Here is an 18,473-nt window from a genome sequence, read left to right as displayed (position 1 = left end):
AGACTATTCTAGATTTTGTTTTGCATTCTTGAATGTGACGACCACTCTATTATTTACAGTGACAGTGCAAAGAGGCAAAGAGCAGATGTCAGAAAAAAACCTTTAATTTATTTATTTATTTATTCATTTTTTACAAAAAGGGAGCATACATACATTTCAGACATCCAATGTGTTGGCGCAAGTGATTGAAATGAAACAGGTTGAACTGTTATTTTATAGTAAAATAACCTGAGAGAAATTCACGTTTTAAAACATCACAGTAGTCATTGTTTGAAATAAGGATCATAAAATAGCCCTCTGTAGTAAAGTACTCTTACAGATGTAATTACAACACCAGAGCTATGATATTACATGATTTCAAATATGTAATATCATAATACTAGTGTTGTACTTACATCTCTAAGAGTACTTCTACTTCTACGTTATACAACACTGCTCTGTACTCTTTTCCAACAAAAATGTGGGACCACCAGAGTCTGTAGTCATCACATAGGCCTACACAGGCTTTTGCCTCAAAATTTGGATAATGTGTTTCAAGACTTCAAGTGCCTCAACACAGATTCTTCCAAGACAGAGAGCTTCCTCTTTTCTCTACTCTCTGGCTTGCTCTCTTCTTTTTAAAGGGCTACAGCAGGATGGCTCCCGACAGCTGGGCTATGGGAGGGGTAACGAGGTGAGAAGGTCGTTGTAGAATGCTTTGCTTCAGAGTTTGGGCATCCTGGCAGCGTTGAGACGCATGGCAGAACAGGAGGACCCGGCTGCATAGCGCATCTCTCTCAGCATGCCACTCCACTGCTTCTTATCCTCCTCATACCTGCGGACGACACACGCACGTACGCACACACACACACACACACACACACACACACACACACACACACACACACACACACACACACACACACACACACAATCAGGGTCAGTCAGTCAGGGACATTGTATGCATAATATGATGATCGAAACGTTGCTGTTTTAATGCCTGACGAAGATCCAGGGTGATCGAAACGTTGCTGTTTTAATTTAATAAACTTATACCGCAGTGTGCAGACCTACCTTCTTCAACGGTCTGACACTTTTGTCTAGCACCTGTAACAAGTGAATTTGGATGTGCGCACCCTACCCAAAACGACGAAAGTTACGTAATACCCCATATCATCCGAGCCTGAAGTGGTCTTGAGCAAAGGTAAGTGGCTTTGGATTAAAAAAAAGTCAGCTAAGAGTAATGGGGTGGAAGAGGACTTACTGCCAGATATCTGTGACTTCTGATGGGCCGATTTCTTTGTTTTCGAGTTCCATCAGGGCGAAGCCTCCGACAGCGTACAGTGATCCTCCGCTGCTCACCAAATTCACAGAGCTTCTCTCCTGCGGGAATTCAGTGAATGCCTCCCACCTGAGGACATCACGTGTGAAGTTAGTGTGTTAGCAACTATGTACAAATTCTGAATGCAACAGTTCAATCCCAAATGAAAAGGATGGACACCCACCGAAAAAAGCATAGTGTCAAAATGACTCAAAATTCTGTCTTATAAGCCAAGCCAACAGTTTCTAATTTACACAACTCCAAGGTGGAAAGAATAACATTACTAAGCCAATGGGAAGATTTGAGCTTGCATGCTCATGGGTTCCCAGGTTTGAGTCTGCCCTGGGTCACTTCCCAAATCTCTTTCTCTCCCCATCATTTCCTATCCACCTTTTTAGCTGTCCTATCATAATCAATGCAAACTCTACTTAACCCCTTAGTGCAGAGCCTATTTTATAACCTTGCTGTCACCAAAATTGTAATGACTATGTCTTAATCTGTTACTTAAGGCACTCGGTACTGTCATAGCAATGTTGTTATGATGTAGTTGAGTATTTTCAGCAAATAGTGAATAGACCTGCCGTCGACCCCATCTGCAGTAAGAGGCTATAATGAAAATCAATAGGCCTACTAGATATCGTCAGAGGCTACTTACTGGTTTGTGGCGAAGTCATATGTTTCGGCCTCTGCAGTCAAACCTTCTTCATTCACTCCTCCGCTGACGATGATCTTGTTCTTGTGAACGACGGCGCCGAACATCGCCCTGGGACGCTTCATGCCGGCCAGCTCCCTCCACTCCGACTGCTTGTGATTGTACACAAACATCTTGTTGAGCGCTTTGCTGTTGATACAGAATAGAAAACCTTTTATTGTAACTACTCTCGTGTACAATTTACACTACATACGGTACATTCTCAATGAGATTAAAAGCACTCACTTCAGTAAAGGCATTACAGGAATATGCTGTTCAACACAGAAGGCTACTTACAAAAGGTATAAAAAGGGGGATACTTAGTACATCGTGGTACAGAAAAAATAAACATATGAAGAGTTTCGTATCCACCATTTTTTACTTTTGCATTTTATTATTGGAAATGACTGTTCAGAAGTCCTATTGTATAATCTATGTGTGAATTCTTGCCATTCAAATATTTTAAACCTATGTAGCCCCTTAATGCACGCCGTACCTCCTGAGGCACGCTGTAATAGACAATGAAAGTTAACTACTATAGTACTACACTACTGTGACAGTGCACAGGGCCTTAAGTAATACAGTACGACTTGGTCATTGCCATTCTGGTAACAGCTTATTTATAATGCCGTGTCTTAAGGGGATAAAATGCAATTTGCAATGCAAAGCAATTTCCCAAAGGGTCCCAAAGTGGATATACATAATATTGCAACGAAGCCCTTCATATGCAGATAGGTAGTCAAGGCATTTCCTGATCAACATCAGTAGCTAGGACTTGCTACTGCTATGCTGGAATGCAATGCTGAATGCTGACTGCAAGTTATGTTAAATACAGTTCATGTTTTCTTTTTCCTTGTAGCCTCAACGCTGCTATTTGTGACACAGATTCCTTGTGAGGGGTAAAAATACTTCGGGAGAACCCGAATGAACGTTCAGACAAGCACTTTATGTGCGGGTAGTGACAGGGTAGGGACAGCTGCCGTGCGTCGAGTGTGCCATATGTCGGAGCACAAAGACGCATGCACGCACAAAGACACACGCACAAAGACACACACACACACACACACACACACACACACACACACACACACACACACAGTTGTACTCACTTGTCATCTGTTTTTCCTCCGATACAGTAGATCAGGCCTTTGTGTGACACCACAGAATGCCCGTGGATCCTCAGGGGCAGTTTCTTTGTCTCGCTCCACTTCATCTTACTGTCAGGAGATAGAAACAGGAAGTTATCCACCTTATTATCTACGGTTACAAGGGCGGCGCCATTACAATTTTGATAGCAGTTGCTGCTAGTGCTAAATCAGGGGTGGGGAATCTATGTCTCGAGGGCCATTTGTGGCCCTTGAGGCCATTTAATCCACCCCCCAATACAATTTTAATGTTATGCAGCTTCACATGAAATATGGCATATTTTGTAAAGGAATCTTAGAAAATAAGTTATATTCAGATGTACCAGAGAAGGTGGGGTTTGTTTTAAAGGTGGCTGCCTTCAATATAGGCCTAAAGTGCAGGGGGAAATCTTGGTTTGTGTTCATAGTGCGGCCCTTGGAGGACTTTTACTGCCGTCAGATGAATTTGAGGTGGCCCCTCGAATGAAAAAGGTTCCCCACCCCTGTGGTAAATTATTGAGAAAGACTATGGGAAGCCTAACCAGAACTAGCTGACTGGAAATTCTGTGGCAGTATGAAAAACACTGAAATGGGCGGAGTTAGTGCGTGGAATAATAAAGTGGTAATTTGGATACCATCAGATCACTCCATCAAACATGCACCTTACTATCAGGAGACAGTGCAGCAAGTTATATATTTAAATACCCCATGACATGCACCCTGCTGTCCGAAGACAGAGCAGTAAGTTACAGTAAACCCTAAAATACCCCACAAGACATAACATGCACCTGAGTTAAAGACAGGTCATCAACTAAAATTAGACATACTCTAACAGTGTATTTACTTCATTAGGTACAGTGGAATGACAGGCGTATAAACTATGTAAGACCATGTGCTAGTGTTGTAATTATATCAGTAAGTACTTATTTTACACCTCAGGTTATACAGTAGACATGACAAGCACTGGAACTGGATGAAAAAGAGCTAACTGGAAGAGAGACCGATATTAACACACATGGACAAAGGTATCAGAAAACCCAGTTCAGAGGTAACGAGAAAAACCCTGTCACAGTTTCCTTCCAACACCCCTGGGGTGAATTTCTCGAAACCAAAGTTGCTTACTACATTAGCTACTTCGTTGCTTTCAATGTATTTTCCCATTGGCAACTACCGAAGTTGCTAACAGGCTAACAACTTCCCTTTTGAGAAACTCACCCCTGATGACTTCATTGAGGAGCTGTTTCCACGTAGCAGGATATTTTTATATGTGGATATTTTTTTCTCCTGGTTACATTGATTTTGGCCTTCCGTTTCCACATAGCAGATATTTTCATTGAGGAGCTGTTTCCACGTAGCAGGATATTTTTATATGTGGATATTTTTTTCTCCTGGTTACATTGATTTTGGCCTTCCGTTTCCACATAGCAGATATTTAAAATCCAGATATAAAAAAGCAGGCTATAAAAATATCCTATTTAGGGGGCTGAAATGCATTTGTTACAATGGAGGATTTATTTTTATCCACATCATGCGTTTACATCTAAACAGGAGAAAAAAATACCCTGCTAAAAAATATCCTGCTACGTGGAAACACCACCTGAGTCAACATGATGTGAGTACTCATTACACTCAGATGGTTTAACGCTTTTTGGATCAAAATAGTAAATTTGTATCAAATTTTTATTTTCTGTATCTAGGATTGACACATCTGTGCATGGGTAATAGATGTGTTGTGTAATAATCAGAGGTGGAAAAAATGAACTGTCATAGTGACAGTCCTGCTTAGGTTTTCCTTCCATCTGTGCTCTCAACATACCGGTAGGTGATTTCACCAATTAACTCATACGCATGAACGGCCATCCGGGTACTTTGCTCGTAAATGTGCGTTACGCCCCTTTGTGGGGGAAAGCAAACCAAATGTCTCAGTAACTTATGCTCCATCGGCTAGCCTAAATGAACACAGTCCATGCTTCAGCCACGGCTGTCTGGCCATATTATTTGAACAGCCCGCAACACAACACGTTTTCGGCATGTTGCCCTTGTCTTTCGTTTATTCTTTCCCATCACCACCAATTGACTTGCATTGGCTGTTTTCCCCCACAAAAGGGCGTAACACACATGGAAAACGTCACGTCGTTCATGTGTATGCACGCCGTACCTCCAGTGGCACGCTGTAATAGTCATTGAAAGTTAACTACCATAGTACTACAACACTATGACATGACACAGGGCCTTAAGTAATGCACTACGACTTGGTCATTGCCATTCTGATAACAGCAGATGTATAACGCTGTGTCTTAATGGGTTAAGGGAAGTAATTAGGATCAGCTGGTTTATTGAATTGGCTGGAGAAAAAATGTGGCATGGTTTTTACTTTTTGTAGCTGGGGTTTTCCACCAATGAATAGATGTTTCAGGGCGTGTGTATTATGTTTGTCTATTCTGTGTTTTTGTAACTGTATCAGACGTCCTGTAAATGGCACAAAACTTTCCCGAAAGGACATTAAATACTATATCTATCTATGTTTTGTGTAATGATCCAGAATTCAACTCACTCTGTGTCGTAGCATATGACAGAGTCGATGGACTCGTTTGTCTGCAGGTCTTTCCCTGCGATGGCGAAGAGCAGGTTCTCGTACTCGCCGAGGTTAAACAGACACCTTGGGGACGGCATAGGCGGCAGCGCCATCCAATCAGACGTCAGGGTGTCCAGCTGCAACACACAGACAGGTGAGTCGCTAGTTATTATGGGAAATCAAAGCATGTTGAAAACTCAGGGGACCTAACCATAGATATGGAGGCCTCTTCATTGTTTTTTGCTTGTAGCCTATTAGCATCTCACAGGGAAGAATGCGTGTTATTGTAGCAATAGCAGTACCATTTGTATAGCACATTATCATAAACAATCGTCATTCTATGTGCTTGAGAAAGAGAAAAACCCGCCACTGTTGGGGCAGTAATAATTTAATCAGAACGCTGGTTCCAGCATTTGGCAGAATACTGGCTAAATGCCTTTTCACTAGGGATGCACCGATAACACTTTTTTGAAAACCGATACAAGTATGAGTACATTAATGTCTGTACTCGATACAGAGTACCGATACCGATACCTTTTACCACCAACATACAATGAAAAGAAATGCATGGCCATGTTTTTTTTCACTTGTGATATTTGTTATTGTCCATTTCCATGTAGATATAAATGTTAGTAAATGTATGAGGTGAGGATTTTTTCCCATGCTGCTTTCAAGTCCACAGAATGTGACGAGATTTTGCATTGTTTCGTGTAATAGCAGTATGGTGCCTGGTATCGGCAAGTGTTTGAGGAGTACGAGTATGAGTATAATGAGAAAGTATCTGTGCCGATACCAGAATTAGGCACAACCAGAATTATGGGAAAATAAACCATGTTGAAACCCAAGAAAGATATTTACTTGTAACAGCAGCGGCGGGTCTACTCATTTGGCACTAGACAAAATACAGACATGGGGGCCCTCCTAAATTATTTTTGCAGGTATTTACCATGGTGGGGCTGACTGTTGGGGGGGGGCACAATCAGACTGTGAGTACTCTATATAAATTGATTCACCTTGTGCCCTGATGAAGGCCCTGTAGCGGGCAGAAACATGTTGGCAGTGGCAGTATTTTTAATTATTTAAATTCAAACATGAACTAGTCTCTATAATAAAGCGGTTTTATCTAAGAAGAGTGCCTTGGCGTCCTGCCTTTTTAAAAAAATATTTTCTACGTCTTGGCTAACCACCACCAGTTTTACCACTTGAACACTGCAGCCCTCCAGCCCTCTCCCTTTTTACTTTATATACAGTAGATGTTGTGGTAATTATCATACTTCTATGATTTTTTTCTGTTTCTACAAGTGAAATTACCTGTATGTCTGGATGTCTATTCCCAATGATACAAGGAGTAGGCCTATCTAGTGAATGGCTCATTAAAACACCCCATACAAATACACCATAAATGATAAGAGGTACAAGTATTCAGTAAATAGTCAATTAAAACATCCCCTAAAATACTCAAAAATGATAAGTGTACCCCTTTCACATGTACAGTGTGACAATAAAGTATAAGTTAACAAATTAGTACAAAGTACAAAATCCTTGAAATTAAACAAAATAACATTTACTATACAGTATGTGATCTTTTAGTGAGGCATTCCTCAGACCTATCAATTCATTATTACATTGGATATCACAATTGGATATTCATATTTATATTGGTAATTAATTGTTGTATTGGATACAGCAGTGGATCAGAATATGATAAATTGTGTTGTGTTTTGTCACCCAGAACTAAAAAACTAGCCATGAATCAGTTGGTTTACTGACCACACTAGGTGATTGTCCATTGCAACTAAAGTTGGTAAAAACAAGCCTGTTGTCTCATCTGTTCTGTGAAAAAGAATCCTCTTTCAACTCAGGGCTCTCCTTCACCTGATAGAAATGACACTACAGTGAGTTCCTTTGCCTCGCAATTATTTTGGTCCAAGGGCAATATTGGGTTCAGAATATTGGAAACAAAAATTGCACATTACAAATTGCTGGTCTTAATGATAGAGAATAATGTACATCAACATAAATTGTTGACTATTTAATTCCTGCATACGATATTAAAATGAATTTAGATAAAAAACAGTAGCCTATTTACTTTCTTCTATCTCAAACCCACAAGAAGCCTGTGAGAATTTCCAGTTGGATGTAAAAGTTGTCTTTCTCGTAAAGGCTCTGTGGGTCACATGAAATGTCTCAGCGGGCCGCATGTGGCCCCCAGGCCTGAGTCTGCCCACGTCAGCTTTACCTGGTAGAAATAACACTACAGTGGGCTTTCCTTTACCTGATGATACAAATAACTCTGCAGTGAGTTCCTTCCAGAGGTGGATAAAGTAGAAGTAGAAGTACTGTTATGGATGTACGTAATTAAAAACACTAGTAGTCCATGATTGCAACTATGTAATATCATAGCATAATAATATGAGTTTTGTTATTACATCTGTAACAGTAATTCTACTTCTACTTTATAGACCCCGGGGTTCCTTTACCTTATAGAAGTAACACTGCAGTGGGTTGGTCTTGTCCTCCTCATCCACAAACAGGCCTCCGATGATGTACATGTGGTTCTTGGCGTTGCAGATGCTGACGTGGTTCTTGGGCACCTGGTCGGACATGGCGGTGAGGAAGCACTCGTTCTCGTTGACGTCGTACGCCACAGTCGCCGAGTCGTTCACCATGACGATGAGGTCACGCATGTACATGCCCAACCGGCGGTTGTCGTTCAGGTACCCAGGCAGCATGCCCTCCTCCTCCTCCTCCTCCCCCTCCTCTCCCTCGTTCTCGCCCTCTCCTTTGGGCTCCTTCTTCTTCGTCTCGGGCAGCTTCCCCTGGAAGGCGTCCTTGATCTCCTGCACCTTCTTCATGAGCTCGGCGTTGGCCATGATCAGCTCGTCGCCCTCCACCTTGTCGTGGAAGTACTTCTCGGGCATCAGGCGGAAGCGCAGGCAGTCGAAGGCCTCGACCAGCACCTTGCTGCGCTTCTCCTTGTCGACGCGCACCCAGCGCATCAGTGCCTCGAACACGCTCTCCTCGCGCTCCACGTTGAGCGAGTCCGTGCCGATGATGGCGAAGAGCTCGTGGGCCGCCAGCTGCAGGAACTCCTCCTCCTCCGACAGGCTGTCGAAGCGGTCGGCGATGTAGTTCCGCGCCGCCACGGCCAGCCGGGGGCAGTTCAGCACCAGCCCTAGCCGGAAGATGGCCAGGCAGTTGGCCAGCGAGAGCTTCTGTAGAGTCAAATCAAGTCAAAGTCAAGTGACACACTCACACACAGGACTGATAACAAGACAGACATTAGAGTGCAAGACAGGACCAATAACGGTGTAAGAAGTAACAAAGTAATAATATAATATAATATAAATATATCATAATATAAATGTATTACATAACATAACATAACATAACATAATATAATATAATATAATATAATATAACACAATATGATACACTATAATATAATATAAATGAAAGAATGGAGCACCTGCTGCAAGTAGTTGACGCAGACGGTGAAGACGGAGGGGATCTGGAAGCGGTTGGCCACGGCGAAGATGGCCTGCACGTTGTCATCGGTCAGGTCGATCTCGGCAGAGTACAGGTAGCGGATGATCATGTCCAGGATGTTGGGGTCCACATCGTCCAGCACCACCTGCAGCGTTCACAGACATGACATTACATTACATTGTACTTAGCTGACGCTTTCATTTATCCAAAGCGACTTACAACTATTATTTTTCAGGGTATTGGTTTACAGTCCCTGGAGCAATGTGGGGTTAGGTGCCTTGCTCAAGGGCACTTCAGCCATGGATGGAGATGTAGGGAGAGGTCAGGGGGGATTCGAACCGGCAACCCCTAGATTGAAAGGCCAACTCTCTAACCACTAGGCCACGGCTTCCCCAGACATGTGCTATACGTTTAATAATAATAATAAGTTGTGTAATATGTATTAAGTTTTTGTATATTTGTGTATTTTCGTGTATATTATGCACACTGCTGAACACCTTAATTTCCTTCAGGATTGATGAAAGTACACTACTCTAGTACCAATGATGTGCGAACGGATTCATTAGTGACAATCAGGTGCCACACATTCCAAATGATTTTGTTTTACTTGCCCAAATCAGCCAGATGATTGGCTGGTTGAATGGTCACCTGGTGAAATTGGACAGGTAAAACCAGATCGTTTGGGATTTGTGGCCGTAGAATGTGATGAAGTAATCCATTTTGCATCCCTACCGTGGCTTTAACGTTAGGCCACTGGGCTGCTATGCCGGCGACCCGGGTTCGACCCTGCCCGGTTCCTTTGCCAAACCTTCCCCATCTCTCTACCCACTCGTTTCCTGTCAAATCTCTCACTGCCTTATCATAAATTAACTAATAAAACACCCCAAAAAATACTTTTTAAAAAAAGGAATCCCATTTTGCCCATCACTACTGTCTTGGACTCTACCTCCTTGGTGTTGGCGTCCGCAGACTGCTCTTTCCCGTCCTCCCCGAAGAAGATCTCTCGGAAGTAGGGGCTGCAGGCAGCCATGATGAGGCGGTGGCAGGGGAAGCAGCGGTCGCCCACCTTCAGGGTGCAGTCCACGAAGCGGTTCTCGTTCAGGAGCTCCTTGAGGCCGTCCTGGAGCAGCGTGCTCTGGAAGAGGCGCAGCTCCTCCTTAATGGCGGTGGGATCCATGGTAACAGAAAGGACAGAAGCGACCGAGAAGGCTTAGACTATGGTGTTGTCCCAGGAAGAGTAAATCCACAGTTTGTATCCGGTGTGGGAAATTTTGGGGGAAAAGATGTGGAGGTGTGAGGTGGAGTGGAGTGGAGTGGAGAGGAGATGGCGGCCAGGGGGTCTGCTCGCCACACGGTGCTGGCTGGAAAAGGGCAGAGCAGAGAAAAGCTTTGCAGCATGAGGGGGCTGTTATTTAATACGCCCCCCACCTCTAAATTTAGCCCCGTAGGCTACTACCCCCCGTCCTGTTCTCTACCACCACCACACACACTCACACACACACACCATCTCCCATCCTGTTCTCTCACTCACTCTTTCTCTCTGTCCCTTCTCCTCCTCCCCCTATCCTCTATGCTCCCTGCCGTCCCTGGACAGAGGGTATGCAGGCTGGGCCGTAGGCAGAGACAGGGTTGCCAGATGAGGCTGATGATTTCCAGCCCAAAAAATGCTGAAAACCCGCCTAGAAGCACAAAATCCCGCCCAATTCTATTGATTTCTATGGCAAAAATTGGGCAGGTTTTTCTGCTAAATGCCATTTTTACCCGCACACAGCCATCCTAACCAGCCCAATTGGGCGGGAAACAGCCCAATCTGGCAACACTAGGCAGAGAGGGAGGCCTGCAGGTGCAGCTGTTGTAATCTGACAGGCGACTTGTGAGTCTGTGAGCCACAAGTGGTGTCTGAATCAGCTCTGGCAAGGGAACACATGAATGGAAAGTGATTACCGGACCCCGTAGAGGAAATATTGTGTCATTTCGCATTAGTAGCCCGAGTAGGTCAACAGTTGAGTGTTTTCTTTACTTTTAGCGCTGCACTGTTAACGAAACAGACTAATATATGAGTAAACGTAAGGATGACGTTGCATTTTGATTCAGGTCAAGTTTGAAAGCAGTCAGTTTAAAGTGGGGAAATTAAGTTGATTAAATACAACCCGCCATTTGTTAAAGTCAACTTATAGTGTATGTAATAACTAGTAATACATCATTTATAATCATTAATAAAGGCCTAATGCTTGCATATGCAATTTCAGTCTCTGTTGACATCAGTGAGTGAGTGACTCCATTTTGACACTTTCAACTGTCAATTGGAAATTGTGATTTGAGGCAGAAAGAGCACTGGGAAAGTATACAGTTGGGGAAATATAGAGTTTAAGTCTAGTTGGATATTCCAGACTAGTGTCAAACCTATGTGAGTTATCTGTAAGAGGAAAGTAATAAAGTTTCTAAAAGAAGAGACCATGTGTTGGGTTTACCAAGGCAATGAAGTCTCGCGGCTCTTGCTCAAGAAAGTTTACATTACCACCTCCTCCCAAGTGAACTTACGGTACGTACCAAAGCTTGTCACTTAACCACACACATGGAACACCCCCCACCAAACAGCTGTGGTCGTGACAGGTGTCCACAACCCCCACCCCCACCTCACCCCCACCAATGACAGTGACAATCCGTCCCCCAGCTGACTGTGGGTCAGGGGACAGTGGGGCTGGCCTAGTGATCCATACATTGAGTTCATCAAGAAAAAAACATACCAGTTTAATGAAGGTAGACTAAAAAGTTGACAATTTGACTAAATAATTTGAGATGTTGTGTGATTATTACAGTGTTTTGCTACTTCATTTAGGGTAGACATGGAGGTGAAACCACCTGTCAGAAAATATTACGTGTTCGGTCAATGTCGTTCAGTGTAAACACCTATTCAATATTATTCTAGAACAATCCTACTGGTGTGTGAGATGAGGTAAGAGGTTCTGTTCTGTCTGCCCCGAGTCGTGCTAAAATTAACACATTGCTTGACTTGAAGGTGGGCTGAGGGTGTACCGAGGAGTAACATAAGTCAGACAGAGGGACACAAGGAGAGAAAGAATGACAGAAGACCCATAAATAGATGCAGAAACTCCAAGCTCTATACTAAGCAGTGAGGGAGGAAATACAGAGAGCAAGTGGTGAAATCTGGTGCCCGCTTCTATTTACCAAGTGGTGGCTATGTGGTTCATTCAAATAAGATTCAAGATTCAAGATTAGTTTATTACGTCTTATTATAGGTTTGAAGCCTATAAAGAGTAAAAATTGTTGTGTTTTTCTTGTGTCCTCAAAAAGATTTAAAAAAAAAAAAAAAAAGGGGGGGGGGGGTGCTGAGTGCAAATAAAGTGCAGAGTAAACTGGTCCACTTCAGAAAGACCAGGCCAGGGACGACCGAATGTTGTATCAAGGAACACAATTTAACTGAAAAATTAGACATTTTGACTCTAAAGTTCTTAACTCATTGAGTGCCAGTGTTTCATAATTTGTTTGTTATTACCATGTGCCATCTGGTGTAATAAGACATCCATTTAGCTAAAGGTCAATTTTAATGGCCCAGCACTGTTATGAACAAGCTACTATGGTGGTCGAGGGTTTAGATCATTATTTGTGTAATAGCCTACCTATATAGAAGTATATAAGTTAATATAGGAAACTTCACACAAAATAGCTGCCATTGAAAATGATGGGGAGCCACAACAGGAATTTAAAAAAAGTAAGACAACAATGACAATTTCAATGAGCTATGTACGTATGTAGGTGTAGACTGTTTTAGCCACCTAATAGACTTTAATTAAGCAAATATTAGAGGATAGTGATGTTTGATTAGACTTATATTTTAAATGTAAAGTAGCAGAGAAATGGTTTGACGCAAATCTGTATGGATATATCTTTTAAAATGTCACACGTACAATTCGGTTTAAGCTTCCTGAATCATTTATTCCATAAATAGACCAAAAATGTTCTGACAAAAACACTACCTCAAAAGTGAAATAACATTAAACAGAGAAACTGAGTGTCTGGAGAATTTCCCCAATAGGCCTGGGCCGTGTTGCCAAACAAACCAATGTGTTCACTAATGGTTCTCATTTCTTTAGCTGCTAAGTTTCGTACATACAAGTGAAGACGTTTATTTCTAGGTCTGTGAGACATAGGCCTACTTTACACATGGCGCAGTGCACAATCAATGATTTGGTAAGTAGCCATGAACTCTGAAAATGTAGAATATTAGACATGTAAAACTGACTGTAGACCTGAGCGTAGGTGATGGAGTAATTAAATCCAGTCACAAAGTAACGGTAACTTAAATTTTGAAGGCAAACAATTAAAACTTGTAACAGTTAATAGACATTTTCTGTCACTGTGATCATATGAAAGAAAATGCTGTAGAACATCATGAATGCATAAATGTGGCGAAATATTAATTACATCACATGGTTATAGATTCAAAAACCTTCACGTAACATGTTCCTCCACTTTGCAAATCCAGAAACATCTCTTCTTCACCAAGGCTGCACGGTTTTCTCAGACACAAATTGCCCGTGAGGTCCCTCAGCCCCGGCGGGCAGCATGGCGAGGTACACAGGCGTGACAGCGCCCTCGTCTGGCGACTTGGTGGCATTGGGCCCCGCCATGTCCGTCCGCACCCAGCCCGGGCAGCAGGCGTTGAGCAGGATCTGGTCTTGCGGCCTCTCCTGCCGAAGGCGGCGCGCGTGGATCCTAGACAGGACGGTGAGTCCCGTTTTGGAGACGCCGTAGGCCGTGCTGGGCCAGCCTCGCTGGGAGTGCACGTCCTCCTGAGCCTCCTTGACGAAGCGCTCCATCAGCGCCGTCAGCTCCTCCTCAGTGATGTCGTCGCTACGGAAACGAGCCTGGAGCTCGGCACTGCACTTGCTCAAGGCGATGGAGCCCATAACACTGGACACGTTCACCACACGGCCTGCTCGTAACAAGGATACAAGCATAGCATACAGGCCTTTCGTTAGAATTAGATATGGTCTTCACAGGCAGGCATAGGCAAGTCAGATAGCAGGCGCAGATGGTGGGGGCTGGGATTTGGCAGATCAGCTGCTTCCGTAAAGGAGAAAGGTAGAGATAGGTGTGAGAGGTAGAGATAGTTATGCTGTCCAGTCAACAATGACAATCTCTCTCTCTCTCTGTCATTTTTTTGTGAACTATTAAATAGCTTGATGGCCCTGGGAACAAAGGACCTTCGCGGCCTGTCAGTCTTGCAGGAGATCGCACAGAATCTGTAACTAAACAGGCTTCTTTGTTGGGCAAAGACAGAGTGCAAGGGGTGATTATAATTGTCCATTATAGAGTCCAATCTGCTCAGGGTCCTCTTATCAGCTATGGAAGTAAGAGCCTCCAGTTCTGTGCCTACAACAGATCCAGCTTTCCTCACCAACTTGTCAAGGTGATCAGCACCTCTCTTCCTAATGCTACCACCCCAGCATGCCACAGCATAAGAGAGAACACTGGCCATGACAGACTGGTAGAACATCTGCAAGAGCCTGTTACAGACATTAAAGGATCTAAGCTTCCTCAGAAAGTAAAGCCTACTCTGACCTTTATTATAGAGTGCATGCGAGTTTGCAGACCAGTCCAGCTTATTGTCCAGATGTACTCCCAGGTACTTGTATGTACCGACTGTCTCCACTGTCTCCCCCTCAATAGCAACAGGCACCAGGGGTGGGGTGGTTCTCCTAAAGTCAACCATCTCCTTGGTTTTGGTTTATTATTTTAACCATAAAAGTGTATCAAATAGTTTTTGCTCTAATAGTAGAAAGACACTTTGACATTTTGTATGATGTGAAGATTTTTAAACAAATACGCCTTTTTCACTTAGCTGTGACGAAAAATGCAATAAGTGTCTCAACTGACCCCGGTCTCCCCTACTGATGTAGGACAGGCAAGCTTATTGAAAATTATTTGTGACTAATTAAGATGATCAAAATAGAAACATGTGAAACCAAAGATACTAAATTATCCTTTTCCTGAAATAAATGAATTCCAGTATGCAATAGACAGGAGACCATGGAGAAAGACAGGGTGGCTGGGGACACATCAAGTGTCACACAGCTGTCCCAGGACTAGTCCTGTCCTCCCTCAAGACAGGACACATTGCCGCAGTTAGTCATCTATTCAGTTGTGTATTGTTTATGGAAACGTTTTTGTAATAGAAACGTGGTGAGCTACACTGACATACTCTTTCTGAAATCAAAAGGTCCTCTTTGGAGCAAGGAGTGTGTTTGAAGCATGGTTAAAAGAACTTGGCATAGCAAAACAATGTAAGGACAAGAAAATGAGTACGGCTGATTAGCCGTTAAGAGAGAAGAGATGAAGGAAAAAGAAAATGAAAAGAAAAACGGAATGATGGAACTTTCAAACACAGAGTCCTCTCGGAGCAGGGAGCATGGCCTCCAAAAGAACTTGAACTAGTAAACCAAATGAAGGAGAATGAGACAGCGACCCTCTGAATCTGACAGTAAATTCAGAGCAGGGAGCAGGACTAGCGTGGCTTCGAAGAGAACTTAAACAAGTACACCAAATGAAGGAGAATGAGACAGCGACCCTCTGAATCTGACAGTAAATTCAGATCAGGGAGCAGGACTAGCGTGGCTTCGGAGAGAACTCGAGAGAGCACTGGAACGACAGAAGATAGAGAAAAATAGGGTACATATGTGGGAAATAAAAACATGCATGGTCTTCCACAGACTGAATGGAGGGAACAAAGAGGAAATGGCAAACATGAAAGAGGAACTAGCAGAAAGGATGAGGGCAGATTTTTTTCAGAGAGATAGCACATGGGAGATGGCAACTGTGAAAAATACAGGAGAGCAAGACACAATTGCAAGAACAAGCAGTATGTGTTCTCAGGAAGATGTCACAACAAATCAGAAGACACCAGAGGTGAAGGTGGAGACGAATGAATTCATAAACTTGGAGCTGGGCAGAAAAAGAAAGCCAGGATCATGAAAGTAAGGCAGAGGAAGAATACAGAACAATCAGTATCAGAAACCAAAACAGCTACTCATCTTACGTCTGCATCATTCATCCTTTCAGTTTCTTACACACCCCTTATGAAAGCTTTGTAAGTAATCTTTCTCTATTATTCGATCTTATTCTTCACAATCTTAGCTTTAGTAATTTAGTGTCATACTCATTGTATATTCCATAACACTCTTTTCCATCTGCTACTCGTAATCCTATCCTATCCATCTACCCGTTATGTTAGCCTACATCCCATCGTTACAAGATTCCCCCTATTCAGAAGACAACGAAATGGACAATTAATTAATCGGACATTCAGTATATTGATTACTTTCTTGTTTGCTCTTTTGTTACAGTTCAAATCACATTAAACGGAGCAAGGAGGCTAAACCCTGACTCGCCTACGTTCCTACACATGTGAATGAATGAGTTTAGGCTGACTGTCAAAATCAAGTTCAGAAACACTTGAGGAGGGACAGCACAACCTACATATTTGTACACAAAATAGTGGTGGCGATTGTTTGATAGTTTCTCGACAGGGGCTCTACAGGCTCCCGGGGGGCGTTGGGAAGCCCTAAGGGGGTATTGAAAAGGATACAGCTGGGAATGGCGGTCCTTATTTGCCATTGGAGGGTATTGGTTACTTTTATTCAGAGGTGGAACGTAACTAAGTATTTTTACTTCGTTACTGTACTTAAGTCGTTTTTTTTCTGGAATTTGTACTTACAGACTTTTACTTTTACTCAATTACATTTTTTGACAATTAGGTCCTACTTGTACTTACTACTCATTAGATTTCTAGAAGAAGACTTTGTTACTAGTTCAATTTATCCTAGGTTTTCCTGTTGTGTTTCGTGGATATTTGAGTAGCCTCAGCTGCGGGCAGGGAGGTGGGACCAAGCCCCTCTTTCAAACTGACACCCAGACAGAAAAGATACTTTAAAAAACATTAACAGGACTCCATAGTCATGTTCAAATAGAACGGAAAACTGTTGCAGAAACTGTTTCCTATTGGATCAAGTAGGCAGACATACTTGTGCTTTTGTACTCAAAACGTACATTTATGAGTTAGTACTTGTGACTTTTACATTTTTGGTGTACAACTTTTACTTTCACTTGAGTAATTTTTTCACAGGGTACTTCTACACAACATCAGTACTTCTTCCACCTCTGCTTTTATTTTTTAATACTGGGGGGTGGCAGGGTTATAATGAGGTCAAGGGAGCGTAGGGAGGCTTATGATGATAGTCCAGGGGACCTTTGTTCAAAAAAAAGCTTGAGAACCACTACCTTAGATGGAAGGTATGGTTGCGAACAAGATCATTGCCATTCATAATGTTAATGAGCAATGCATCACCATTACTTACACACTTACCTCCTGCCTTGATGATAGGAAGGAAGACCTGGCACATATCCATAGTTGCAAAAAAGTTGGTTCTCAGAGTCACCTCTGCTTGAGTCCCAAACGGCGTGGTATCTGCCACTGTATGTGGAGAAAGTTGTAAATTAATTTATAACCATATATCATGCCCTTGATCAACATTACATTATTTGTCTAAATAAAGCATGGTGTGAAAATATTTAGGCCTACTTTTGAAGGCAATGGCAGCGTTATTGACCAGCACGTCCACACCACCATAGTTTTCCTTAAAGTAGTCTCGGGCGGCACGCACACTCTGCGGGTCTGTGATGTCTAGTTGCTGAAATAAAGGTTTCAGACCTTCCGCTTTCAGGTTCTCCACTGCTGCGGTTCCTCGACCCACATCCCGGGCGGCTAAAAACACATCACCAGGAAACTGCTTGCACAGAGCTCGGACAACAGCCAGACCGATGCCCTTGTTGGATCCAGTCACGAGCGCAACTTTGGGGGTGGCCATCTGTACAGAATATAGTTTGTTGCAGAAGGAACCGCGTCAAAGTCAAATATATTGGTATCATATTTGTAACATGATTTGCTACTATGTAGCAGCACACAATTGCCGCATCCTGCTGTGTGTTCTATAATGTTACATATGCGTGCGCGCTGACTGTATCTGCAAAACAGTTTAAATAATATAGTAGTGCTTGCCTCAATGTAAAATGAATAAAATTTACACTAATAGCATACGTATTGCATGGCATACGGGTTGGGTTATTACACGATAATAACTAGCCTACTTACCCTCAACGGTCAGTCTTATCACTTTCAACACTGCATACTTCGAAGAGTATAACCTGCTAGTGATGATGACATAACCACAGAACACTCTTCTGCGCAGAACCGGAAAAACAATCAAAGGAACC

General features: G+C 42.9%; 2 protein-coding genes across 2 annotated transcripts; both read right to left on the bottom strand.

Moving 5' to 3' along the window:
- Positions 1 to 585: 585 nt before the first annotated feature.
- klhl41b (kelch-like family member 41b) lies at positions 586 to 10,568 on the bottom strand. The gene is made up of 8 exons (XM_063211787.1): positions 10,126 to 10,568; positions 9,160 to 9,324; positions 8,171 to 8,905; positions 5,670 to 5,827; positions 3,101 to 3,208; positions 1,956 to 2,141; positions 1,244 to 1,390; positions 586 to 814 (listed from the first exon to the last, which is right to left on the bottom strand). Exons 1-8 carry the CDS (start codon positions 10,354 to 10,356, stop codon positions 703 to 705), a joined length of 1,842 nt encoding a protein of 613 aa, XP_063067857.1. The 5' UTR covers positions 10,357 to 10,568; the 3' UTR covers positions 586 to 702.
- A 2,386-nt stretch (positions 10,569 to 12,954) lies between these two features.
- On the bottom strand, positions 12,955 to 18,421 carry cbr1 (carbonyl reductase 1). Its single transcript, XM_063212597.1, has 4 exons — positions 18,352 to 18,421; positions 17,782 to 18,067; positions 17,566 to 17,673; positions 12,955 to 14,136 (listed from the first exon to the last, which is right to left on the bottom strand). The coding sequence occupies exons 2-4, from the start codon at positions 18,065 to 18,067 to the stop codon at positions 13,700 to 13,702; spliced, it is 831 nt and encodes a 276-aa protein (XP_063068667.1). The 5' UTR covers positions 18,352 to 18,421; the 3' UTR covers positions 12,955 to 13,699.
- Between the last annotated feature and the right edge of the window lie 52 nt (positions 18,422 to 18,473).

Source organism: Engraulis encrasicolus, chromosome 12 (assembly GCF_034702125.1).
Source record: "Engraulis encrasicolus isolate BLACKSEA-1 chromosome 12, IST_EnEncr_1.0, whole genome shotgun sequence".
NCBI classification, from domain to species: Eukaryota; Metazoa; Chordata; class Actinopteri; order Clupeiformes; family Engraulidae; genus Engraulis; species Engraulis encrasicolus.
The sequence above is the reverse complement of the archived record's forward strand: the minus strand, read 5'-3'. Positions and strand labels throughout refer to the sequence as shown.